General features: G+C 37.0%; 1 protein-coding gene across 2 annotated transcripts in view; it reads right to left on the bottom strand.

The window, feature by feature from the left end:
* Positions 1 to 27,855, bottom strand: part of ABCA6 (ATP binding cassette subfamily A member 6) — a 60,799-nt gene that overhangs the window by 13,886 nt on the left and 19,058 nt on the right. For both annotated transcript variants that reach the window (XM_059147860.1, XM_059147861.1), the window contains 16 exons: positions 26,462 to 26,520; positions 22,899 to 23,009; positions 22,337 to 22,512; positions 22,014 to 22,133; positions 21,635 to 21,773; positions 20,758 to 20,848; positions 19,495 to 19,634; positions 16,137 to 16,253; positions 14,722 to 14,902; positions 14,189 to 14,355; positions 11,377 to 11,510; positions 9,668 to 9,805; positions 5,790 to 5,897; positions 4,746 to 4,919; positions 4,206 to 4,319; positions 1,444 to 1,560 (listed from right to left, as the gene is read on the bottom strand). In XM_059147860.1, the coding sequence (XP_059003843.1) occupies positions 1,444 to 1,560; positions 4,206 to 4,319; positions 4,746 to 4,919; positions 5,790 to 5,897; positions 9,668 to 9,805; positions 11,377 to 11,510; positions 14,189 to 14,355; positions 14,722 to 14,902; positions 16,137 to 16,253; positions 19,495 to 19,634; positions 20,758 to 20,848; positions 21,635 to 21,773; positions 22,014 to 22,133; positions 22,337 to 22,512; positions 22,899 to 23,009; positions 26,462 to 26,520 (2,086 nt within the window). The remainder of the gene's footprint in view (positions 1 to 1,443; positions 1,561 to 4,205; positions 4,320 to 4,745; positions 4,920 to 5,789; positions 5,898 to 9,667; positions 9,806 to 11,376; positions 11,511 to 14,188; positions 14,356 to 14,721; positions 14,903 to 16,136; positions 16,254 to 19,494; positions 19,635 to 20,757; positions 20,849 to 21,634; positions 21,774 to 22,013; positions 22,134 to 22,336; positions 22,513 to 22,898; positions 23,010 to 26,461; positions 26,521 to 27,855) is intronic.

Genomic DNA, 27,855 nt, shown 5'->3' with positions numbered 1-27,855 from the left:
AAAGAAAGTGGACCCCCACTCAACACTATCTCTCGGTGAACAGGTAACCTATGTCTGTTCCTCTTTTCCGATTTTTTTCTTTAATGTTTAGGTTTAGGGTTTGCCTCAAGTCTACTGAAAGCATAACAGAGAGAGGAACCTGCATTGTGAAAAGTTAACAGGGGATGACTATGTTTGTCCTAAACGTTCCTCAAGAGTCTTTTCTGGACCCCTTCCTACCCCCGTGGTGACTTGCCCATGAAAATAATTAGTCCCATAATGTTATTCTTTCTTCATCGATCAATGCCTTCAGAAAGTAACTCATTCCTCCTAAATAATGTACGACAGATCTAGGTTAATGTAGCTCAGTTCGTAGGTCTGCTTACATCTTAGGAAGGAAATGCTTTAAGCAAAGGAATGAATTTCTAATTGAGAATTCTAAGTGCTGCTCAATTGATGGAAAAGTGCTTTTATGATTGGAAATTCAGAAGTTTTATTCTCTCTCTTTTTTTTTAAATTATGTTATAAAAAGTGCTTTTGTAGACAGAAGTCTTTCCCAGGATCCCAAGAACACAAGCGATGAGGGCGGCTTTCTCTACTTGCACTGAAGTTTCATCCAGAATGGTGCGGGGCTCTAAAGGGTATGTTCCTGACTGAGCTCTTGGGGTCATCCCATCATACAAGGCTTCTTTAATGCCTTTGCTTCTCTCCACAGAACATGCTTACCTTCTGCCCTACTCTCTTGCTAATGAATTCTAACTCATTCTTCAGGATTCTGTTTAAGCATTGCTTCCCCAGGAAGAATTCTCGGACTCTCTAGATTGTGTCAGCTGTGCTATGTGTCCTGTGCTTGCCACTTTACCCTTCTTCTTTGATCCTTTAAGCCCCCTGCATTGACTTGTTTGAGGTCTGTCTTCACCTCCACCAAGCTCCCTGAAAGGAGGGACGTGCTGTCTTGTTCATTAGGTGTCCCCAAGGACCAGCACAGTGCCTAATACAGAATACTGTTTAATATATATTTTTGAATAAATAAATGGTATTGTATATGCTTTTATCCTTGCAGTGGATAATGAATACCCATTAAACGAGCCAACATTTTTTCAATCTGCCATTCGTTTTGAATAGCATTTGACAATGCTTGTGTTTTGCAATAGAGCATATGGCAAAGCTTTTTAAACAGCTTTATTGGGGTTAATTTTTTATGCTATCAAATTCATTCATTTTAAGTAGACAATTCCAGGATTTTTAGTAAATTTACAGAGTTGGGAGAGCATCACCACAATTCAACTTAGTAACATTTCCATGACCCCAAAGAGATACCTCACAAGCATTTGTGGCCAATCCCCATTCCCACTCCAACCCCAGGAAACCACTAGCCTGCATTCTGTCTTTATAGATTCGGGGTGAAGCACTTTAAAGGGCTGCATGTTCAAAGTTAATGACACTGTTGGGAATATTTCTTACCATTGTCAGAAAGGCTAGAAATCCACCCATGGTAGTTGAGGGAATAAATACCATGCTAGAAATCAAGGTAGGCAAGTTGAAATGAAGCAGCACAATGTCAAACATGATGATTGAGGTCTACAAGGCAAGTTAAAATACATTGCAAGTCAGATATATGCAGTCCATTGGTAGTAGGGAAAATATTTGAGATGTAAGTGTTCTCATCATATACATCAGAATTTTCCCGCATACAGATTCACCCCTTTCAGAGGGAGAAAGGGAGAGAGGGGTTTTTGTTAATGAGAATAAATGAGATCTTCAGCTACCCAACAGAACAATTTTCAGTAAGAATCCAGAGATTAAGGTGAATGCTAAAGTAACCAGGTAGACTATAAAAATCTGGATATTAAGGTGAATGCTAAAGTAACCAGGTAGACTATAAAAATCTGGATATTAAGGTGAATGCTAAAGTAACCAGGTAGACTATAAAAATCTGGATATTAAGGTGAATGCTAAAGTAACCAGGTAGGCTTTCTGAAAGTGCATTAAGAATCATCTAAGACAATAAGATAAAAGAGAAATTCACTTTTTATTACTAAGGTAACAATATTGTGAATGTATAAAAACCATATTGGATGGAAAGCTAAACAGGTAGTTGTATTCAAAAGTCCATGCTGCCTCCCACGTAGACTAAAGCTTTCTAAATGTCCTCTCTGGCCCATGTCTTCCCCATTCCAAACAAATAATTTTAACGATAGTGTGCATTTTGATTGCAATGGACTTGTTTTCTGTTAAAATACTGGTAAATGTGGAATGGGGGATAAAGATACTTTTTCACTGTTTTGTTTTAAGGATCAGTTTATCAGTCAACAAGTGTGTGTTGAGCACTGTATTGAACTTTTGCTGGATCTTATTACTGTATGAATTACAATAAAAACATGAAGAATTGTAACTACTAAATTCCCTGAATATTAAATAAACACCAGGCATTAAGAATCTAGCATGTTGGGGCACCTGGGTGGCTCAGTCATTAAGCGTCTGCCTTCAGCTCATGTCATGATCCCAGGGTCCTGGGATCGAGCCCTGCATCGGACTCCCTGCTCAGCGGGAAGCCTGCTTCTCCATCTCCCACTCCCCCAGCTTGTGTTCCCTCTCTCTCGCTGTGTCTCTCTCTGTCAAATAAATAAATAAAATCTTAAAAAAAAAAAAAAGAATTTAGCATGCACTGCTTGCTTTAATCCTCACAACAACTCCATAATGTGATCATTCTTACTATACCTTCCTTATATATAGGAAATTCAGGGCTCAGAGAAAGAAATAACATCCTCACACCACACAGTTAGTGAGTAACAAAGCTGAAATTCAAAACCCTATGTGGATATAGTTCCTAAGTCTTTAGGTCAGAAGACTATACTGTTTTGTGGGACTGTTATATAGGGGAATGTTGTGTGACTACTAAGTGAACTTACCATTTGGGGAGAATGTAATCTACAAATAAACTTACAGTTTGGGGGGAATATAATCTACAAATAAAAAGCAATTGTGAATAAAATCCAATAACTTGCAATCAAGTGTTCAGTCAGAGCACAATAAACATTTTAGATGGCAAATCCAAATAACCTTTCTCATTTTGCAACCACCACGATCTCTCTGCAAAGGTGTCACGTGATTATTCAAGTTGACATTATTTTTCTCCTCTTGGTTTTCATGACATCACATGTATCTAGTTTTTTCTCCCAGTTCCTTATTTTTGATAACTACAAGTCTATTGGTCGACTTAGCTAACAGCTCTTATTCTACTAAGCTTCCAAGTTTCTTCTTTTGTGAGTTGTTTTTCCCTCTTTTCTCGTTCACTGGAACAAGAGGGTACTGCAAACCACATCAAAGGAAACATAGTATCACTCATGGTACTAAGGAGATGCACTATAATCCCTTCACCATGGGCTGAAAGGCACTTCCTTACCAGACAGGGGCCTAAGATACCTATGAAGGGCCACATCCTGCCGACCAGGAGAGTACAACAAATTAACAGTCCAAACAAATTAACTGCTGAGTGTGGCTTCACTCAGTAATGAGGAGACCTTGCCTATAATTTCCTTCCAAATATATCAAAGATCACAAAAGAACAATTGCACATACCATCATCTGATACATTTTAATATAGGCTCTGTGAGTCCTAAGACTAGCATAGTTTAAATTTATACAAATTGTGTAATGAAAGCTCAATTACCACATTACACATCCTCAACATCTATTTTAAATGAAATTATAAGTTCTTCGTTTCAGGCATAAAATTATTGCACACTGGTTGAGGTCTCCGTGAAGATGTATGATTTAGCCCCCTCAAATCAAGATGTTGATCAACATAAACTTTAAAACAGTATTGTTAACCAACCTACTACTTCATATTTTTTGACATCAGGAATGAACATAAGGTCTGAGACTTCAATTTTAGTCTTGAGTTGTCCGTGATTTTTATGTGGCCTTAAACATGTACTCAACTTTTTTCCCTCTATAAAATGAGGGGAATTATACCAGATGATGTTGCATTTTTTTTTCAAATCTGACATCAAATATTCCACAAACATGTAGCTTTTCAGTGGTATAAAAGTGCAATAGACAAGGACAGTGAAATAGATTTACATGTAAAAGAAAAAGGGAAAATAATTAGAAATTGTAAATGTATATTATACTGTAATATTTCTCAAGGCAAAGATGATTATTTTTATGTTCCCCTGAAAGTTACTCTATCTCTCTGTTTATGTGTTTGTATATGTACTTACGATATAGAAGCAAAACGACCAAAGGCCACTATTTTTTTTCCACTTACGAAAAATAAATGATATCACATATGTCAAGAAGACAAGTGATGTTGCATAACCGAGTCCAAATACAACCTGAAAATAATACAAATAATACCAAAGTCAAACACTGAAGTAGTAACAGAAGGAAACATTAAATTACACATATTTTTAAATATCTTCCTTCAGGGGTACCTGGCTGGCTCTCTCGGTAAAGTGTCTGACTTTGGCTCAGGTCCTGATCTTGGGACCCTGGGATGGAGCCTTGCATTGGGCTTCCTGATCAGCAGGGAGCCTGCTTCTCCCTCTCCCTCTGCCCCTTCCCTCTACTCGTGCTCTCTCTCAAAAAAATAAATAAAAATCTTTAAAAAAAATTAAGGCGCATGCACTTTGAATTTTTTTGTTTTAGTTTAACTAATGACAAAATAAAAATGAAAATGTCTTACTTATAGAAAATATCAAATGTTATAATTTATCATGGAATTACTTTATAAGAGATTGTCTATATAATGTGTTACTTACCAGACTGAACACAATTCGACTTGTGATATAAATCTCTGTTATGTTGGCTATGTAAAAAATTAAATACATCAAAAGGAGAAGGAAAACGAAGAAGCTGATATCCACCAGTGCCTGCCCACACCAGTAGGCAGAAGGGTAGAGGCCTGAAATCCATAGCTGGGACTTAGCTCTCTTCTGATGAGAAAACACAAGATATACACAGATTCAGTTGAAATCCAAACTCGAAACAAACACATTGAGAGAGATTTTAAGATAAATAAAAAATTAAATAAATAAATAAATAGAATATATATAGATAAATAAATAATGAAATAAAATAAAAGTTTAAATCTTCTAACAATTTAATGATGTATATACTATTTGGAATTCGAGGTCTAAACAGCAATTCCATAAGGATGGTCACTGTGAAAATGAATATTGTTTTATTTTATAAGTTTGATTCCCAGCACCACTTTAACTCATGCATAATGAGTAGAAAAGCAGATCTCATAATAATCAAAGCATAAACTTCGTTCAAAAGAGATATTATTCTGCGACCTGAAGGACAATAAATTATCCATTATCCAAATATGTTATGAGGGTTGCTGGTTCAGAATAATGAAGGATGACCTCTCTAAATCTGACTTAATGGTTTTGCCTTGGATAACAGACATGACCAAATGCAAGTATAACCAAAAAGGTTATTTGCCACAGTAGAAAGGGGATTTAAATCTTATGTCTTGTCCTCAATTTAAATATCAATGATTTCTTCCCTTTCACTGGGAAATAATGTCATCAAAAGTTGTGTAATAGTCCCCTTTACAAGTATAGATTAATTTGAGTCCCCGTAAAATTACTGCATGTTTCCTGCAATTTCGAAGTAAAAAATATTTTGTGTTCTTAGAAGTAAAATTTCTGACATGACAGAAATAATGCTTAACTACATTATCTAAATCAGACATATGCTTATATGTTTTTCTTATAGGAAAACATTTTGAACACATAGCATTTAAATCACAATTACTGGAGTCCCTGAAGTTTCTCATTTTTTCCCCCTTCTCTTACTTTGTAATCACTGACACTGCTCATGGAGATGTAAGGTGAAATGCTGCACACAACCCAAAACAAGAACATAGAACCTTCTGGCAGTCCTGTCCAGTAGATCATAAAGTTCTGCAAATATAAAAGGTATTTTAAACTTGTGACTATTTTTAAAAAATGAAACAAATAGTAATGTGCTCTATCACATTGATTGATCGGAGGATGTCAAGCAACCCTTGTAGCCCAGGAATAAATCCCATGGAATCCCTGGGGAATAATCCCTCTAAGGCTCTCTTAGCTATATTGGTGAGAATTTTTGCATCCATGTTCATCAGGAATATTGACCAGTAATTCTCCTTTTTGGTGGGGTTTTTGTCTGGTTTTTGTGGATCAAGGTAATGCTGGTCTCCTAGAAGGAATCTGGAAGTTTTTCTTCCATTTCTATTTTTTGAAACAGTCTCAGAAGAATAGGTATTAATTCTTCTTATAACAGACATGTGAAAAAATGCTCAACATCACTCGGCATCAGGGAAATACAAATCAAAACCACAGTGAGATATCACCTCATACCAGTCAGCATAGCTAAAATTAACAACCGAGGCAACGACAGATGTTGGAGAGGATGTGGAGAAAGGGGAACCCTCTTACGCTCTTGGTGGGAATGCAAGCTGGTGCAGCCACTCCGGAAAACAGTGTGGAAGTTCCTCAAAAAGTTAAAACTAGAGCTGTCCTGTGACCCAGCAATTGCACTACTAGGTATTTATCCAAAGTATACACATATAGTGATTTGAAAAGGTACACGCACCCCAGTGTTTACAATAGCCATGTCTACAACAGCCAAACTATGGAAAGAGCCCAGATGTCCATCAACAGATGAATGGATAAACAGGATGTGGTAGATATATATGTATGTATATGTATGTGTGTGTATTTGTATACATATGTGTACATACACACACACACAGGAATATTACACAGCCATCAAAAAGAATGAAATCTTGCCATGTGCAATGACGTGGATGAAACTAGAGAGTATTACATTAAGTGAAATAAGCTATTCAGAGAAAGACAAATACCATATGATCTTACTTTTTTTTAAATTTTTTTTTTAAAGATTTTTATTTATTTAGTCAGAGAAAGCGAGAGTGAGCACAGGCAGACAGAGTGGCAGGCAGAGTCAGAGGGAGAAGCAGGCTCCCCGCAGAGCAAGGAGCCCGATGTGGGACTCGATCCCAGGACGCTGGGATCATGACCTGAGCCGAAGGCAGCTGCTTAACCAACTGAGCCACCCAGGCGTCCCATCATATGATCTTACTTATATGTGGAATTTAAGAAACAAAATAGACGAGCATAGGAAAGGTGGAGGAAAAATAAATAAGAGAAAAAGAGAGAGGGAGTCAAAGTGTAAGAGACACTTAACTAAAGGAAACAAACTGAAGGTTGCTAGAGGGAAGGTGAGTGGGGAGATGGGTCACTGGGTGACGGGCAGTAAGGAGGGCACTGGAGGTAATGAGCACTGGGTGTCATATGCAACTGATGAATCATTAAATTCTACCTCTGAAACTAAAAAAATTAAAATTAAAAAAATGAAACAAGTACTAATTATCATAAAATGTGCTTTTTGAAATACTGAAAAATAAAAATAAAAATGCATGCCTTAATTCAGTAACATCGATGCATGAATGCAGGAGGGGAATGATTTCTGATCATTTGACATGAGGCTTTAACTCCTAGCCAAAAAAAAAAAAAAAAAAGAGTAAAGTGTAACTCAGGACCCACTTCAGGGTGTACACGGAAGAGAACTGAAATCAGAGTTTCAAAGATACCTTCTCACCCATGTTCCTAGCAGCACTATTTATAATAGACAAGAGGTGGAAGCAATCCAAATGTCCACCAACAGATAAAGGGATAAACAAAACATAGTATATACATACAGTGGAATATTATTCAGCCTTTAAAAGGAAGGAAAGCGTGTCAAGTGTTACAGCATGGATGAATTTCAAGGCCATTATTCAAAAACCAAATCCAATATGCTTGCCCTTATAGGAGGTATCCAAAGTAGTTAATAGAAACAGAAAGTAGGAGGATGATTGCCAGGGGCTGGCAAAGGGGACAATGGGATGTTCTCGTGTAACTGGTGCAAGGTTTTCGTTTTACAAGATAAGAAAATTTTAGAGATCTGTTTCACAGTAATTGAACATGTCTGACACTACTAATTGCACATTTAAAAAATGGTCAAGATGGCGAATTTTATGTCATGTGTTTCTGCCACCATGCAAAAAGTAATAATTTGGGACTTGTGATCATTCAGGCCTGAGTAACAGCAGGTCTTTCTCAGTTGACATAGCGATGGATATGTGAAGCCATCAGCAGCGGGTCGAATGTGCTCGGAAGGAACCCAGAGCTAAAAAGAAAACTTGATGCCCCTCGGCCTGTGGGCAAGGAGACCAACTTTGAATCACCATCCCCAAATCAGCGTCTGCCTGAGGTTGGGCCCCGGCTTTGGTATAGGACTGCTTGTACCTAATCACAGTCCAGCAGTGCCATAGCCTGTCTCAAAATAATTCTACAGCTCTCAAGCTTTACTTAAGACTTTAGAGGCTCCAAGGATCAATTCAAATGCTTCATCAGGGATGAAAATCCATAACTGTCTTCATAAAAATGGCTGAGAGAAGAACCGTGTGTGCCTCTGGGGATGCCTACGAGAGTAGCCAGGATCAAACTTTATCTGATCCTCAATAAACAAGTAATGATATGAGGACACTAAAAGACCAAGAGGGGATACCATCTATGCCTTTCTACTGCTGGTTGGTTCTACTTTCTGGAGAGTTCCCTTCAGAGCGCTCCCCCTACCCTGACCCTAGCACTGTCCCAGCTCGCACAGTCAGTGGTGGCTTCAACTCATAGGTGCCTGTGTCCATCACTGGCCGTTCACGTATCACGTCCATCTGCTCATGCACGTACCCCCAGCACCACGAATGCAGTGAAGCCAAAACTGAATTCAACCCCTTTGTCACAAAATGGGTTTCCTTTTCCGATGGCTTCATTTCTAATCCTATGTATTGTTCTTCCAATCTTCTGGTTTGAAACCGTTTGAGTCACCTTTAAGAGATTCCTCTTGACTATCAGGGTCTAACCAGAAAACCACTACTACCTTCAGACCTTCAAATAGAGAGAAAATACTCATGCCGGGTTGTGGAAAGATTGGAGAAGCCGATGAAGATGAAGCAAGGAGACCGTCCCGTCTGCGCTGGGGCGGGGGGGGGGGTGGCAAAGGGAGGAAGCACGGTGACTGGAGCCCCGGCTGCAGAGTGCTCCTGCTCTCCTGGCTCCCACTACTGCTTTCTGTCATCTAAACCCAGACTGTAGCCGGCTGACAAAACCCCGAAGATGCAGCCCGTGTGCGTCAGACATCCCCACAACGCACACAACTACAGGCGGGTGAAGGAGGTAATCAGAAGGCAGACACAGCTGAGAACTGGCAAATTCTCCTTCGTATCAGTCTACTACCCATTTAGTCAATGAATGGTCCACCAACAAATTAGATTAGATTTACAAATCTAAAACTGTTTTACAAGTATTCTTGATTTCCAATCAGTTTACACGTTCCCTCCACACAACCTCCCTCACATGCTGTCAAATCCACATCCACCATCAAGAGTGTATCTTTCCAGAAGCTTCTCTAGAAGACAACAACATCATATTGAAAAGTATTCCCCCCATGAGCACTTGATAATACTAAGGGGGGGGAAATCATATTCTGTTAGATATAATGTTTCAAATGTCAGGACAAAAAATTTTTAGGATTAGCGACCAATGATGAATATTTAAAAGCTAAAGAGGGAAAACACAGGGTGCCGGCCATATTCTTAATCGTTCAGAGTGAGAAATCCAGTACTTACAAAAGGATACGGGCTTCTCTCAATTCGAATATTTTGTGTGCAATTAAACAATCGAAGTAACCCATTGCTAATAATATTCACAAGAATAGGAAAACAGTGCAGTCTCAAAGTATTGCAGGCAACTGAAAATCTGTAATCCTTTGAATAAAATAAAAACAAATAAAATGAGGTTAATTCTGTCATTAAAGAACAACAAAAAAGTTTTTATATTAAAATCCCAGTAGTGTCCCATTCTGTGTGACCATCCTTAAATTCAGTGACCTTGCTGAGCTTCTGCTTCCTTAGGAGATAATTAATTGGTTGGATAGCCAGCAATATGGATTTTTCTTAGTATGACTAATTTTAGATCGTTTTGTCCTCTTACTGTTGAGGAAATTTCAAATAACGGAATAGAAAGGTAGCCCTGATAAGGAGACACAGTCAGCATACAGTGAGTAAGCAAAGGAACTCTGATTTCCTGGATAGGAAATAAGCAGAGCATGCATAAAATATTCATGGTTACACTGCCAGTGATCCATTTTTATGCTAAGACAATATTTACACTCTTCATGTTTATGAAAATGTTTATGCATGTATCAAGAGGCTCAGTAGTGTTTATATATTCTATGGGTTCATGTAATAAATACGTTAGATAAAAAACAAGGCAATTGTTAAGCAACGCAGTTTCCTACAGTTGGCACAAATGGATTACTTTTTTTTTTTAAACAATGCTACATTAGTTTCTGACCTACAACAGAGTAAGACTGTGGTTTTTATGGTGTCCTTGGTTTAAATGGAACTGAATTCAGTGATGTATCTTTTAAGACTTTTGTTTTGGTTTTTATTTTCCTTATAGCAAGAAATAATGAGGTAGCTTCCTTTAACGTTGACTTCCTGCTTTTCACTAGCTTTTAAGTAAGACTCAGAGTTTTACTTACAATGAAGATGTATTTTTCAACAGCCTTGTACCTGGAATAATCTCTGGCCCTTGGACTCTTTTACTCAAATTGAAACATGTTAACAGGAGACTGAGGACACTTTTTTCTCAGAGATTTCTCGTGACTTTTATAGTCCTTAATGTATATTCTCCATACAGTTGACCCTTGACAACACGGTTTGGAGCTACACTGTTCGCTTATATGTGAATCTTTTCTGATAAACACAATACAGTAGTGTAAATGCGTTTTTCTTCCTAATGTTTTTAATAACATTGTTTTTTCTCCAGCTTACCTTATTGCAAGAATAGAGTATACAATATGTATAACACACAAAGTATGTGTTAATCAATTGCTTACGTTATTGGTAAGGCTTTCAGTCAACAGTAGGCTCTTAGCAGGTAAGTTTTTAGGGACTTAAAAGTTATATGTGGATTTTCAACTGTGCAGGGGTTCAGCACCCCAATCTCTGTGTTGTTTAAAGGTCAATTGTATACCAAAATGTCTTTTGAGTAGTTAGCCATTGAAGAAAATTCTTTAAATTCATGGTTGGTACTTATCAGGTCTAATATTTTATTGAATCTGAATAATGCAATTACACTTAGCTCCTCTCAAGTGTAAAAATCATCTCATCTCAAAGTTAAGATTGAAAATGTTTTGTAAAAGCTTATTTAAACTTCACAGCTTATTCGATAATGACCCCACATATTCTAAATCCAATTGCTATAGACTAGCTAGGTTGACTGCCATTTAAAAACAGTTAAAAATGAAAGCAAAACCAAGACGCAAAGATACCTTTTGTTTGCCAGAAACTATGATAGCTCCATTGTACGACAGGTCATCAGTGCCGTTTCTGTTTGCAAAATCATCTACTTCCAGAAGTATGTTTTGATGCTTCACCGACTGTATAAAATCTTCAATATTTGATCCTACCATGAAATCAATAACAGAAGGCCATAAAAAGCAAGAAGATATATGTCAAAATTTTAAAATAAACCACATACACAATTTGAAGTCAATATTTATAGAATATTATGTGAAGGCATGTGTCTTTGGGCATCACAATAATAATATTGGCTCATTTTATCATCTTTTATTTATCAAACCCTAAGTTGTGATGAATTAGTTTTATGATTCTGTTTAGTGCAGTTACCATGTGACTATTAAAACAAAATAATTCTAGGGGTGCCTGGGTGGCTCAGTCAGTTAAGTATCTGCCTTCGGCTCAGGTCATGATCCCAGGGTCCTGGAATAAAGCTCCACGTCTGGCTTTCTGCTCAATGGGGAACCTGCTTCTTCTTTTCCCTCTCCTGCAGTTCCCCCTGCTTATGCTCTCTCTCTCTTTGACCAATAAATAAATAAAATATTTAAAACTAAACAAATAAATAAATAAATCTTTAGGAAAAAAATATTTTACATACATATCTATTCCCCAAGTGTGTGTGTGTGTATATATATATATATATATATATATATATATTTAGTAAGAAAAGAAATATATGTAGTAAGAAATGAAAAGAAATATATATTTAATAAGATATATGAATATATGAAATAAATATTTAGTAAGATATATGAATATATTCATATATCAGATACATGAATACATGAAATATATATTTAGTAAGATATATGAATATATGAAATATAAATACAGTAAGAAATGAAATGAAATATATATATTTAGCAAGAAATGAAATATATATAATAAGAAATGAAAAGAGTGCCACTATTAGACCAAAGTTTTTGATATGCCCCTAAAGGAGAAAGCAGGTGATTGTTTGACAGAGAAATAAGAGCTAAGAAAACCCACAGCCTAGAGCACACAAGAGCTAACAACGACAAAGTTAAAACCAATGTCCAAGAAATGGAAACTCAGAGTGGACAAATTCAGGGGGCAAAGTGGGCTCCGAAGCCACAGCCATGCTCATTAACTGGTTAACCATGCCTGAAACAAAGTGACTGCTGTTCTTTCCCCGTGGTCCACATGGAACAGGCAACAGGGGCCCTTGTCCCCAGCACACAGATCCCCAGATTTACTTTTTTTTTTTAATTTTTTATTTTTTATAAACATATATTTTTATCCCCAGGGGTACAGGTCTGTGAATCACCAGGTTTACACACTTCACAGCACTCACCAAAGCACATACCCTCCCCAATGTCCATAATCCCACCCCCTTCTCCCAGATTTACTTTTTAAGAGATACTACTTGCGGAAAAGAGCAGGGCAAGATCTAGAGTAACCTCAACAGTTACAAGGACAGGATGGAATGGGAAAAGAAAAAAAGAGGACTCTCATATTTTGGTCATTTGGACTTTGAAATGGAATTCATACTAGGGACATTCAGAAGGGGTTCTGGGATCATAAGACAGGACCACGCCCCAGATGAATCAGCATTCCTACCAGGTGGGAAAGGAACATATACATAGGAAATAAGCTTTCTGTGCATCCACACTCCATCTCCACAGTCACCTAAGGTAGGAAACCTTCGTGGTTACCCACATTCCCTTAGGCAAACAGGGATTCCCTGATTTAAAGATGAACATCTTACCAAGAATCATCATACTTGGAGAAAAGAGGAACAAGACGGCAGAGAAGCCCCAAACTTAAATCCCAAAATACTTCACAACTGAGTACAGGGAAGAAAAATAAGTAAGTTAATCCAAGCATATTGTTCTTCGAGTAACTGGAAAGGAAAACATATACACGAGACGATGATAGATTGAAAAATAAAAATGAATAGGCTGACAATGACAGGCTGAAAATTTCTAGATCTTAGAAATAAAATACATAGTATGCAAAAATTTCCATTTTAAGATAGCAGAGTGAATAAAACTTACTTTCTAAAACCCAAATAGAAAAGAATGAGAGCAAAAACTAAAAGATCACCTTGTATAAAGAGGAGAATCCATCACCCTGAGTCATAACTGTATATGAATATTTAATGGCTATATATATGACTATGTATATATTATATATATATATATATGAATATATACATGTATTTTATATCTTAAACAGAAACAAGTGCTTCTTCAAAGTTAAAGAGTTAGATAAAACCAATTACCCCTGATTTAGGTTAACAAGAGCATGGGTACCAAATTGTCTTAAGGAATCTTGCTAGGTCCTGTTGGAGGGGCATAAGGTCTAAAAATTTTTTCTTTATATGTCAATCATATAACATTTGTATATAATGTTATTTATAATATCTATTATTATTATTATTATATCTATTATTTGTGTGTAATATTTATGGAATAGTTTAGGCTGCTGTAACAAGGAGATCTCAAATAGAGTGGTTCAGTCAATCAACATACAAGTTTCCTTCTCTCTCACATAATAGCTTAGGGAGGTGAGTTAGATAGGAAATCTGCTTTAACCAGGTTATATAGAAACCCACGCTCCTTCTCTCTTGTCCCACCATCTCTGTCCTCTCCAAAATCAGAACGCTACACCATACCCCCCCTATTTTCCTTAAATATTTTCTATTAATATTTTCTATGAATGAAGCCTAAATACATTATTTTCTTGTCTTATGATTCGCTTTCTTTCCCCTCTACATAAAAATAACTTATTTCTGGATTATAATTTTGTTTTTCTCTTCACCTGTGTTATTGATGATCAACAGGCTGGTACGGGGATCTTCTGGAGGTTGTCCAGGAGAGAGGAAATACAGTTCAGATTTAAATTCCCAATCACTCTTTTGAATTAATAGGGCATACATTATCTTTTCCACAATCAAAGGGAACATTGCAATCCCAAATACCAAGAGTCTACCAATAAAGAGAAAATAACCACATTAATCTGTAGCAATTTTATTGATCATCAGACTTTACACAGTCTATGCCAGCCATGATTATAGGTGCTGCAATTTTGAAAGTCAGGCCTTCGCAGCCCACACAGTACCCAAGGCAAGGCTATATAAACACCAGGCGATCAAACCATGAAAACTAAGCAGCCCTGTTGAGAAAGCTAATTAAATGCTACCACGCAAGCATTCCTACTGTTAGTAAAATGAAATGTTGTATTTATCCATGTCCTGGCAAGAATGTTGGGTAGTATGTTCTAGTTTTAAATTCTCTTCTGGTTGAACCCTCCCTTGAAACTCACTAACGAAAGTACAGTCCTCTAATACTCACAGAATCAAAAGGTCTTTCTTCCCACGCTTTAACTTCAAGAAACGGAGCCGTGCTATTGCGCGGATCTGCATTTTCCAGAGGCCCATGCCACTCGCAGCCTTTTGCATTTCAGGGAAAGAAGAGCAAGCTGGCTCTATTTCGTGTAGGTTTTCTGTGCCTCTTATTTCTGCTTGTTCAAAATCTACACACACACATGCACACATGTTATTAATGCCATCCTTGGACATCACAGTTTTCTCTTTCTCAAAACACTAGAAGTTGTTTTACGATGGTTACAAAGCAAACAATGTAAGAAACAAATTAAATTTATAATCACCACATTCAATAAACTCAATGATAAAATACAACTAAATTCATACCCAAAGAAGAATTCAGTGAAAGGTGACCTTGTTATGCCTAGCCTTTGAAAAGGCATAAAAGGTCCCATATGTAACAATATTCTGAGGGATTTCAAGAAATATTCCCCATAGAAATAATCAATCATTGATGCCTGAATGTCAGCTATTAAGCTGTCAATAATTTCAAAATGTGGGTGAATGATTACCAGCTCTCTAAAGTCACCAGACCTGTACCTGATTCCCAAATACATGACTTATAAGTGGCATGATTTAGGACCAATCACTTAACCTAAGTGTCTAGTTTCCTCCTGCATAGAATGGTGCCAATACCTTTTGTTGGAAAGATTATTGGAGAAAGGTAATACACTATATCCACACATTGATCAAAGTTTCTGGGTAGAGATTCTGTAAATGACTGTCCTTATTATTATTTTTATATTCTTTTTTTTTAAGATTTATTCATTTATTTGACAGACAGAGATCACAAGTAGGCAGGGAGGCAGGCAGAGAGAGAAGAGGAAGCAGGCTCTCTGCAGAGCAGAGAACCCAATGCAGGGCTTGATCCCATGACCCTGGGATCATGACCTGAGCCAAAGGCAGAGGCTTTAACCCACTGAGCCACCCAGGTGCCCCGATTGTCCTTCTTATTATTACAACCCATTAAAATACACAGGAGATGATCCTAGCATTTTCTCCATTGTGACCTTAGTGAAATTTTCTACATGAACAAGCTAAGAGCAATGTTTATAAGAAATATCTGCTCAGACTTCATGACCTTGATTGAGAGCCTTTCACATCCTCAGAATATCCAAGTAGCAGTGAGCGTCTGGGGATAGGAGAAAACTGCTGAACTAGGAAGCAAAGAGTCTGCGAGGACAAATTTGTTATATCACAAAAAGGGATCGGTGTTCAGTCCTAGTAATGATGTTAGGAAACAAGACAACCTTTCCCAACATTAGTCAGATTTGGAATTATTCACACTCCTTAGTGTAAATCATGTATAAAGAATTATAAGATACCCAATTAGTTCATGATTATTTGGAAATTGATTTTCTGTTAGTCATACAATGCATTTACCTTGTCCAATAGTTGATTTTCCTTCCAGTTTCATGAAGACGTCATTCAGAGTTGACATGGAAATGTCATAACTCATCACACCCTGGCCAGAACACTTATCAAGCTCACTGAAAAGGTCTAAGGCAACAGACCAGAACAGATATATTTTTAAATATCACACTGATAACAAAACCCAGTAAATTAACATTTATTTAAAAGGTAATCCAGAATATTGTTCAGGAAATATATGTCTTTGGAGTATCACAGTAAGCAAAAGCAAAATTTTAACAGAATGTTCTTCTTCTCTAAATTGAATATGTCAGAACTTCCCTCTCTACCCTCAAACCATCTATACTCTATTTTATATCCCCAACACATGAACTTCTAGAACACTTACTTCTTACTTCTTCTCACCTCCACACAAATCAATGTTAATTTCTACCTGTATTCTGGGTTTTGGTTCTGTATGGGTGGATGACTTAGAGCTGCTCCCACCAAAGTGTACCTCTTTGACTTGCGTTCTGAATCCTGTTCCATGCAGGTACCTGAAGGACCTCCTAAATTAATCTCTCCTGCCCTTCTCTGGCCTGTGTCATCAATTTCTCCTACATGTACCAGGCCATCCCAAACAGCAGGAAAAATGCTCTAGAAGTTAACCCAGTAAACAAACACAAGTAACAAAAAAAGCAAAAACCCAGTCTCCCTTCCCCACTGGGCCCCCCTGCTACACACACATGCACCCATGGCCCAAGGACTTGTCTACTTCATCCCCTTCAATTGGTCACATCCTATTCAACTGAACCCCCACGACTCTAAATGCTCTCTCTAGCTCTCCACAGAAACTGTTCTTCTCAAGGTCATCAACAATTCCACATCCTAAATTCAACGGACAAGAACTTTCTAAAAATTCTTTTAGCTCTCTCTCTCTCTCTCTTTTTCTCCCTCTCTCATTCAAGGACATTCAAAACTGCTGACTCCTTCGTCCTTCTACAAACATTGTCTCTCTTGAGTGAATAAAAACATACATATTCTTTTGTTTTTCTTTCAAGTTCATGGGGGCGGGGGGCTCTTGATGTCCACCATTCTCTGACTCATCCTCTACTTTCTCCTGAGGGCTCAGTCCTGGCTCACCTTCTCTTTCCATACATTCAAATCCAATCACTTTGCATGAAATCCATCTGTATGCTAAGATTCCCAAATCCAACCCTCATTTTGATTATTCTCTGATTTCCAATATCCTATATCCAACTGTATCTTTAACCACTTAACATCTCCACTTTGAAGTCTAAAAGCATCTCAAAGCAAATGTTTCTAAAACAGAACACTAATTCCTCTTTCTCCATCCTCCACCCAACTGTCTCTCTCATCATTTTATAACAAATGACACCATCTTCCACCTGGTGACTTGAGCCAAAATTCTAGAAGTCCCTCTGGATTTTTCATCCATCTTTCAGTGGGTGCCATGGTCGCACAATGATCTCATCTTTCACCTGTAAGTCTGAAATGGTCCTATGGCTGGTCTCCCAGCATCTACTCTTCTTCTTCTATATCCAGAGTGCGCTTTTTATAGCCAGAAAATGAAAATGTGAGTCACATCACATCAATTCCCCATTTAATGACGTTCAGTGGTTTCTCAGTGCATTTAAGTTAAAATTGAACACCATACAGTGGCCTCTAAAGCTGTATGCTCGAACCTCTATCTACTCCTACAACCTTACCCATTCCCACTTGCCAGTCTCCTCCTGCACTTGCTACACTCCAGACATCTCTTCCCCTCCCTCTGGTTGGAATGTTTTTGATCATTTTCTTCTTTTGTACTCCTGGCACTCTATATAAACCCCTAGCCTGACATTGGCTTTCTCTCTAAACCATGTGACCTTGATAAACAAGGATTATACATTCTGTATAAGGTATGCATTATACAACACATATAATGTATGCATTATACAATCGTAATATACCTTGGCTTATTGTGCGTGTCCACTTCTCCCCACCCAACAGAATGTAACCTCAGTGAGGGCAGGGACTCAGATGTCTTATTTAACTCAATATCACTAGTGTCTCAAGCATTGAGTTTTACATAATAGGTTCCCAATAAACATTGATTATTACCTTCTATTTCCGATAGGATGTAAGAATGCCACTGGACATGCAGGGGTCTAGGGTCAGCATAAAGAGACTGCCATAGACCAAAACATTAACACCAGGAATTCTGGTGGGACATGTTCTTATAGTGGTATCAACAAATAGTGCATTATTTTCCTTCCCCAAATGAAAAAAGAAGCCTAGTTGTAGCTCATTGGATAAAATAACACGGTATAGCCTATGGATTTGAGAACACCATCTTGCAGCTCCTGAAGGGCACAGAGAGCTGCCTTATTTGGGGGTCAGACTAAATCTGAATCCCTGAGTAGTTGCTTAATTAGATTGAATCATCCAAATGAGCCTCTTTTAAATCAGGGCTGCAGAGAGTTAAACCTTTAATAAACTCAATGTTTAGATAAAAAAGAACATTTTTATAACAAAAAGACAGATATATTTCCTCATTTCTGAGACAGGGAAGACTATAGCACCTACCTCCTAGAGTGGTTGTAAGACTAAATGAACTGATGTATAGGAAACTATTAGGAACAGTGCCTGACTCATAGCAAACATGGTACAAAGAGTTAGCTGTTATTAGAATTACTTATCAAACAAATCCTAGGTTGGGTCTGCTACTCAGCAAACTGGGAACCTATGGTGAATACTTTTGTAGAATAAATAAACTATTTTTTTTTCTGCAAGATAAATATATACACAATTAAATTAAAATATAAAAGGGAACCTATAACAGACACCTTGTGCTCCACACCCATCCCTTCCATACTCATACATACACAGTAAATCTGCTTATTAAGCCCTGCCTGAAGGCATTTTGTTCTGGGCTGTGAAGTATGCCAGGCTCATGTTGAGCCCAAGCTATGTGGGTTAGAAAATTAATGCTCCTGAGAGCATCTCTTAACCAATGAAGGGTGGAGAGTGTCCAGTAAATACCCCAGCTCTCTCACCGCTCTTGTGACATAACTCGGAGCCCCTTGCTCACTTACTCACGTATTTACTTCAACGGTATTACATCTCGATTTCGTATTGCAACCATCCGCTCAATAATGCAAACTCCTGTAGCCTCTTTCGCTTCTCACTCTCATGACCCCATTCCCTCCTGGTGTTTCTAGGTATCAGTTACCCCAAAAAAGGTGTGCTAAAGTCCTCATTTCAAGTTCTGCTTTTTTAAAGAACCCAACCTAAAACAAAATCCAGATCCATTAAGTAATGAAAGCTGTAATAATGAGGTGAACACTTGCTCCCAAATTTCATGCCATTGTAATTGTATTTCAGTTACCTGGAAATTTATTTGTCCTTTCCATGGGCAAAGTATACACAAGCTTTTCTTTGTTTTCTGTTTTTAATTTAGCATCAGGGATGTAATGATTAATGAAGGATGTTATTTTTTCTGGATCACATACTTCATTTCTGTACAAACTAATATTTAAAAGAAAAGATCATTGATTTATATTTTCTCTACTGCTATTACAAAAGCAGGGCTTGTACTGCATACCTAACCTTTGAGTACTACTTTACCTGCCTTTAGGGAACAAACAAAATGAGTAAATATAAAACAACAACAGAAGTAATAATAATAATACCATCAGTTCCAAAAATCTTATGATCTATACAGAGGAGTTTGCATAAATTCAGAACAGCTACAAATATACACACACATGCATGCTGGAAGGGAGACTGTCTTTCAAATAAGGAGATAAATAGAGCAAGGCAAGAACATTAGACAGAAGAAATTGCTTAGGGAAAGTAATCACACCAGATTGTATGGATATCAGGAATTAGTGACTAATAGGGAAGTTTGGCTTACATGCACGTTTTGTTTGGCTATAGGGTTTTTGGTTTAGGTTTTTTAAAGTACTTTTCACCTGCACACACTTTCTTATTAGCTACAGTGCTCTTAACTCTCTCCCACTTTTGATACTAGCCTCTGAAATTATTTGATTTTGTGCCCAATGCAAGAATGAAAACATACAGTTTTCATACAAAAACATACAGTTACAGGACTGTACGGATCAGCTGAGGGAGACGGACAGTGGGAAGAAGAGAAAGACTGAGGATGCACAGAGCAGGTACTTGGAAAAGTGGTCCATGAAGTAGCCTTGCTGGGATCTGTGAGCCTAGGCTTAGAACTTGGACATTCTGCTTGTCATTAACATTACAAAGATACAAGGAGGCAGGAAAAACATCTGGGAAGCCCTAGCCAAGAGACTGGCAAAGATGAGGCATAAAGTCAACTGTCTCTCATAATTGTCTGACTTTTTGAAATTCCAGTATTGAAAACATGGGGTGCCTGGGTGGCTCAGTTGGCTAAGCATCTGCCTTCTGCTCAGGTTGTGATCCTGGGGTCCTGGGATTGAGCCCTACATCCAGCTCCCTGATCAGTGAGAGCATGCTTCTACCTCTTCCCCTGCCTCTCGCCAGCACCCACTTATACAATTTATCTCCCTCTCTCTCAAATAAACAAATAAAATCTTTTAAAAAAAGAAAGCATATATATGTACACACACACACACACACACACACACATCCCCAAAGTCTTTACCTTAAGTGATATCCAAGACCCCATCTTCTCTTCAAAAAGACAGAAGACCCTGCACACTTCAGTCTCCCATTGGACATGATCACTTTTCTATCTGATTAAAAGGAAGCAAGAAAGAAAAGTTGATGGTAGTCATTTCTTCACTCTCTAGAAAATACAGGTGAGGAGCCAATGCTCAAATTTCTAAAAGAGAAGTGCTCTATAGAAAATAAATGTATCTAGGGGCGCCTGGATGGTTCAGGGGGTTAAAACCTCTGCTTTCAGCTCAGGTCATGATCTCAGGGTCCTGGGATCGAGCCCTGCATTGGGCTCTCTGCTCAGCAGGGAGCCTGCTTCCCCTCCTCTCTCTGTCTGCCTCTCTGGCTACTTGTGATCTCTTTCTGTCAAATAAATAAATAAAATCTTTTAAAAAAAAAGGAAAAAAAGAAAATAAATGTATCTAACATACATTAAAAATTTTGAAACACACATCAAAATTGATGCATTTAAAATAAGCTTATGAGTTCCAGTCTATTTCTGTGCCCTCCAAAATTTCTTGAAAACAAAACAAAACAAAACAAAACACAGAAATTACATTGCCACATCTTCCACTCCATATTCTAAAGAATAAGTGATTATTTTTCAACCGTATACTGATTTCAATGCTTAAATGAATTAAAAGCTAAAAAAAAACCAAAAAAACCATACAATTTTTTTATTAATGGTCATAATCTAGCAAATGTACAGCCAGTGAGGAATTCTAGAGGGGGATTAGACTTGCCATTCCCCAGACTGCTTTGAAATGGAACACACAAAAAAGTCATGGGAGCACAGTGCTTATTTTAGTAATATACATTTCCCAATTTCTTTATTACAAAACTGAGATAAAACCAATAGTTACCAGCCAGGATGTCAGCTTCATCCATGAGATTGGTACTCAAGAGGATTACACGGCCTGCTTTGTGTTCCTTGAGGAAGCTCCACACTCGATGCCTTGAAAAGGGATCCAACCCAGCAGTTGGTTCGTCTAATAGCAAAATCTACAGAGGATGATAATGTATAAAATATAGCTCTCCCACATTGACTCTTCCCACAGGGCAGCATGGATAACAAATGGTAACTATCCAGCCATTTAGGTCCGATATACTTATATCCGTGGTTTTACAGCGGATTCTCTCTTGATGCATTGAAATGAAATCTCTACCACGTTTCAGGTTAAAAGAAGAGTTTGACGTTTTACTAAGCACTCTGTATTCCAAGGCATGCAGAATCTCACTTACTTGAGGATCTCCTAAAATGGCAATCCCAAAAGTCAGCTTTCTTTTCTGTCCTTCACTTAAATGTTTAGTAAGGTTATCCTCAATGTTTTGTATGTTCAATTCTAACAAAATTCTTTGTACCTACGCAAGAAAATACACAAAGCTTAAAATCCAAGGCGATTCATACGATACAATTTTAACTATGTTACACCAGGTAGTTACTCTAGGACCTCACTGACAAAGCTGTATTCATAACAGGGCTGGTAAATCACGAAGGCATATTCTGATTAGGTCATGATTTAACTTGGCAAATTTAGCTTGTTAATCTAAGCATGAGCATTTACCTCTTGTTCCACCTCCTGTGGCTGAATCCCTTTTATTTTAGCAAAGAGCCTGAGGTTTTCCTTCACAGTGAGTATGTCAAATTGAACATTGAATTGAGGACAAACACCAGTTATCTTTCTGATTTCCTCCAAGTCTTGCATTTCAGAGAGATTTTTATTATAGATGGTAACTGATCCTAAAAATAGAAGTTGAAAATAATTTAACATGGGCAAGACAATACATTTTATTAATGCTTAAAGATCTTATTCAGGAAAATATTGGCATATATTCACAAAAATGTAAAATAATGACTTCACAATTTATTAACAACTATGAATAAATCTTAACATATCTAGGTTCAGGGTAGCATATATTTTCTCTGGAATATCCCATAGCAATGGGATAAGGCTAATGATTTTTATAAAAATTTGTGAAATATAAAGTACAGTCAAAATCCTATAGTCTGGTAAACGATGTTAGATAAAGAAACATTATTTTCTCTTAAGCACTTTCACCTTAAAATAAGAAAGGCAACACATGACCTCTAGATATCTTGCCTTTGAGAAATTTCTTTTTGCTCACCTTCTGTTGGAACAGACAACCCATTAAGGATGTTTAGCAATGAAGATTTGCCAGCTCCGCTATGACCCAGAATTGCTGTGATTTGACCTTCATATATGTCAAAGAATAAGTCTGTTTTTAAAATAAAATATTAACATCATAAATAAGAAGGCATTAGAAAGGGCTGCTTCCAAAAGCAGAACAAAAAATTTATTTAGCTGTGTATTCTCAAACTTAAAACATATAATATCCAATATTTTGCCAGCTGCTAAAATAATAGTTATTGTAGAATATTTCTGAAATAAATATAACCACTTATGAAGATAAACTTAACTATAATTCCAAGTATTAACATTGTAACACACTTCCACTGCATACAGGTGTGCATATATGAACATGTAAATAAACATTTTTATCATACTCTATTTTTTCCTAGCTTACATTTTTTTCTTTTTTTTTTTTTAAGATTTTTTTATTTATTTACTTGACAGACAGAGATCACCAGTAGGCAGAGAGGCAGGCAGAGAGAGAGGGGAAGCAGGCTTCCTGCAGAGCAGAGAGCCGGATACAGGGCTTGATCCCAGGACCCTGAGATCATGACCTGAGCCGAAGGCAGAAGGTTTAATCCACTGAGCCACCCAGGCGTCCCTCCTAGCTTACATTTTCAAATGTTAAATGATGAACATTTTTCATGGCATTAACTACCTTTTAAAATATATTCACCAAAAATGTATATTTTCACCTGTTATAAATGTTCTATTCTTCTATTATAAACATTTTGCCTTTACAGGTCAGTAGAAAAAAATTGTTTGTCTAAGAATCACTTATTATTTTTTGTTTTGTTTACCATCAAGTGAAAACCAAACTCTGTTATGAAAAGTTGTTGGATGAAATTCTTAAGAATTTTATAATACATTATATCTGAGATATCAGGTTCCTTCAGTTAAATTATGTGACCTATTTTCAAACATTATTGAAATTAATTAACAACTGGGATGAATTCCAGTTCATCCATTTTCTAACTGGATGATCTTGGAGAAACTAAACACTGCAAAGTTCACTTTACTCAGTTATTAAAGTGCTGGTTATAATAATCACATTTAAAGAGAAAATTTTTCCTGTTGTAATCTAATCCATTAAAAGTCTCACTTATAATTTGACTAAAAGATTCTTTAAAAATTTAGAAAAATAAGCTCAAATAATTATGAAAAGTAAAAGAATAACAAGATATTACTCTTGACTACATGGTATTAAAATATGTCAGAGAAGGGGAGCCTGGATGACTCAATTGGTTGGACATCTGCCTTCGGCTGAGGTCATGGTCCTACGGGATCAAGCCTGGAGTTGGGCTCCCTGCTCAGTGGGGAGTCTGCTTCTCCCTTTCCCTCTGAACCCCTTCTCACTTACTTACTCTCTCTCTCTCGAATACATAAAATCTTTAAAAAATTTTTGGAGAACTATTATAATTAAAATAACATGTTAGTAATACAGCAACCAGTGGAATAAATATCATAATTAAAATAATGTTACTACTCCAGAATACACTGACTGATGGAAGGCAAAAGAAGCCCAAGACAGAGCAAAGTAGACATAAAAAATAAAGATAAATGAAATAGTCTTTTAACTTCATCAAAAAGATGAATTAATTAACAAATAATATTGGGATAACTAAATAAACACATCAATAAATTTTATATTTAATGTTTTTAAATGGAAAAAAATGGTGTTTTCCAGGATGAGAGAAAACTGATGATATCTATCTTGGAACTGATCTATATTAATCAGAAAAAAATAAATATAACCCTCAGTTTCTTCATCTGCAAAATGGGAGAGATACTATGTATCTCATAGGATTAAATGAAAAAAAAAATCACTTATCATAGTTGCCAGAACACACTAAGTACTCAATAAACTTAAAGTGTTTGTTGGTATTATTATTGTCATTATTTTTAATTATTGCTATTCCTACAAGTATATAAATTTTTGTAAGCTTGAAGGAAAATGATTTGAAATATGAATAAGGAGGTTAAAAATATTGTCCTTTTGAATAATCTGCTCTTAGAGATTTATATTCAGAAATTATGATATTTCCAAAGATTGAACAAGAAGGCTCATTATAGAATTTTTTATGATAATGAATAACTGGAAACAAGCCAAATTGTGTTCATGACTATAAGTCAATCAAGGTAGTCATACAACAGAATCCGGTCAGCGGCTGAAAGATAGGCTGTAGGTAAGGACTTCGAAGTGTGTTCCCAAAGGTGTTCCAAAGCTGCTATAGGAACTAGCTGCGTGGGGAGAAGATGGGGAGAGTATAGCTCCCCCCTTACTTCCCAAAGAGCAAATGTAACTGGTGATTTCATATGGTTTTCCATGCACTGATATTCATTGGTTTTCTTTTTTTCTTTCTTTTTTTTTTTATTTTTAAGATTTTATTTATTTGACAGACAGAGATCACAAGCAGACAGAGAGGCAGGCAGAGAGCGAGGGGGAAGCAGGCTCCTGGCCGAGCAGGGAGACTGATGCAGGGCTTGATCCCAGGACCCTGAGATCATGACCTGAGCCGAAGGCAGAGGATTAACCCACTGAGCCACCCAGGTGCCCCCATTGGTTTTCACTTTAAAAATTTTTTGGAAGATGTCTAGACATAAAAAGTAGTTCATGGTTATTGATGAGTACAGAAGTAGTGCATCATGTGCTCTGGAAATTGAAATGACAAATTTAAAGAATACTTCAATATATCCTTGGCTAAAATTAAAGAAAGAAACCACAGATCTAGATGGCATTGGAGGGGACAAACCTGAGATGAGAATCAATTTGCTGACAAGGGTACAGGAAACTCTCAAAGTGAGAAATGATCTCAGAGGACTAAGTATAAGGTCTGAGTTAAGGGGCACTCTCTTCCAGAAAGTAAATGTGCGGTACATGCATCAGATGGAGAACTCTCAACCTTAGGGGAGTTCCATAGCTCTTCTTTTGTAACTTTTAAGGCTTCCATCTCTTATAAAATTCAATTACATTCTCCCTAAAAGCTATTATTAATAAAAGCAAGCTGTCCTCTATGAAATGTAGCCACTAACTTGGAGGCTTACTTAAATGTTTACTATAGAAAACTGTATTTGTTAGAATTTACTATCAGATACATTGGCTGATCCAAAATTATAACTTTGTTTCCCCTGGGGATAGTGACTTAAGAAATATAATTCATGGTCTATGGTGTTACTCATCTCTTCTAGTTAATCTCACCAGTACATAAACTATGTAGATTCCCTGGGTGGTATAAAAAATTATCAATTTTAAGGCTAAACATTCTTTCCTCATAGTGCAAATAAAACACAATATGGTTTTTAGCAAACTCATCTTCAAAAACAAAGTGAAGTCACACTTTTCATTGTGTCACCCCATTCTTGGAAATTGATAGATGCATGAAACATCTAGAAGGATTTATAGCCAGATCTCAATCATTAATCTCCAAGGGGCAGAGTTAGATTGTTTGGATTGTTTTCTTTTTCTGTTTTCACATGGAACTTCCTCCATTTTTTGTAATAAAGAAGTCAATGAAACAATGAAATATTTGTCTTTACCTTTCAATGCTTCCATTTTCCCAGACTTGCTGGTATATTCTTTTTTAACATTTCTGATTCTGAAACGAGAGAAGTGGTGTTTACTCAGCTATCACAGAAATCAGTAGGGATCAGGAACAACCCCAGTTAAAGTGACAGATACATCAACGTCTTTATGTGAAATAAGGGAGGGCATATCCAGTCTACTCAGAGAGACAAAGATTATTTTTGATTAATCGTTTCCCCTCAGAGAGAAAATAAAAGAGTCTCTTTGAAATGTTTGATTAAATGATTAGTGTTTTGCTTAGAAAAGGAGAACATTTTGGAATTATTCTTACTTTCTTCCTCTAGCCTTAGAATATTTGATGTGTTTTAGTCTGTGCAAGATCAGTTCATTTATCAGTACTCTTTAACTATTCCCTCCCACGCTCTCCCAGTCCCTCCAAACTTGCTCATTAATCAGACCCTCTGTCACCTGCATTTTCTATAGTTCCCTCTCTGATAGCTTCTCTTTGGCTTAAAACTCTGCTTTGGATACAATCAGATTTCACTCCTCCCCTTATTGTAAAACATTTTACAAAATACGACAAAATAAATTCACCACATCTACCTTCTCACTTCTCACTTTTTCCTCAGTCACTGGCTTCTGAGTCCATTACTGTAGTGAGGCAACATTGCAACAAAGACTTTTTTTTCTACCCTTACTTATGGAATAATGAGTTGCTATTGGTGACACTGTCCTTGTTAAAAGTGTCTACATTCAAGTTACCTACATTCAAGTTCACATTGAACTTACTGGTTTCCTTCCTAGCTTCTATCTTTCTAAATGTCTCTTCTTCTTCTTCTTCTTCTTCTTCTTCTTCTTCTTCTTCTTCTATCTTTCTAAATGTCTCTTCTTCTTCTTCTTCTTCTTCTTCTTCTTCTTCTTCTATCTTTCTAAATGTCTCTTCTTCTTCTTCTTCTTCTTCTTCTTCTTCTTCTTCTTCTTCTTCTTCTTCTTCTTCTTCTTCTTCTTCTTCTTCTTGTTATTTTCAATTAGCCAGCATATAGTACAGCATAAGTTCTTGTCATAGTGTTCAATGATTCATTAGTTGCATAAAACACCTAGTGCTCATCCCAACACATCCTTCTCTGTTTCCTTGGAAGGTCCTCTTCATTTGCCAAATACATCATCTTGGTCTTCCACAGGGTTCTCCATGTACATTCTGGTCTTCTCAACTCTAGATCCTCTTGAGGAGTTACCTTACTGATTCTTGTGGTTTTAACACCAAACTAAAGTTGACCCTATCCTTTTCCCTGAGCATTAGGCTCCCACATCTAAAGGTTTCATCTGAACATCACACGAGTGTGTTCTCTAAATGAGTGATTACCAAACTTGAATGCATATTAGAATCCCAAAGGAAACTAATGCAGGA

The sequence above is a fragment of the Mustela lutreola genome, chromosome 15 (assembly GCF_030435805.1).
Source record: "Mustela lutreola isolate mMusLut2 chromosome 15, mMusLut2.pri, whole genome shotgun sequence".
Classification (NCBI taxonomy): domain Eukaryota; kingdom Metazoa; phylum Chordata; class Mammalia; order Carnivora; family Mustelidae; genus Mustela; species Mustela lutreola.
Note: the sequence above shows the minus strand (reverse complement) of the source record. Positions and strands in the feature narration are given on the sequence as shown.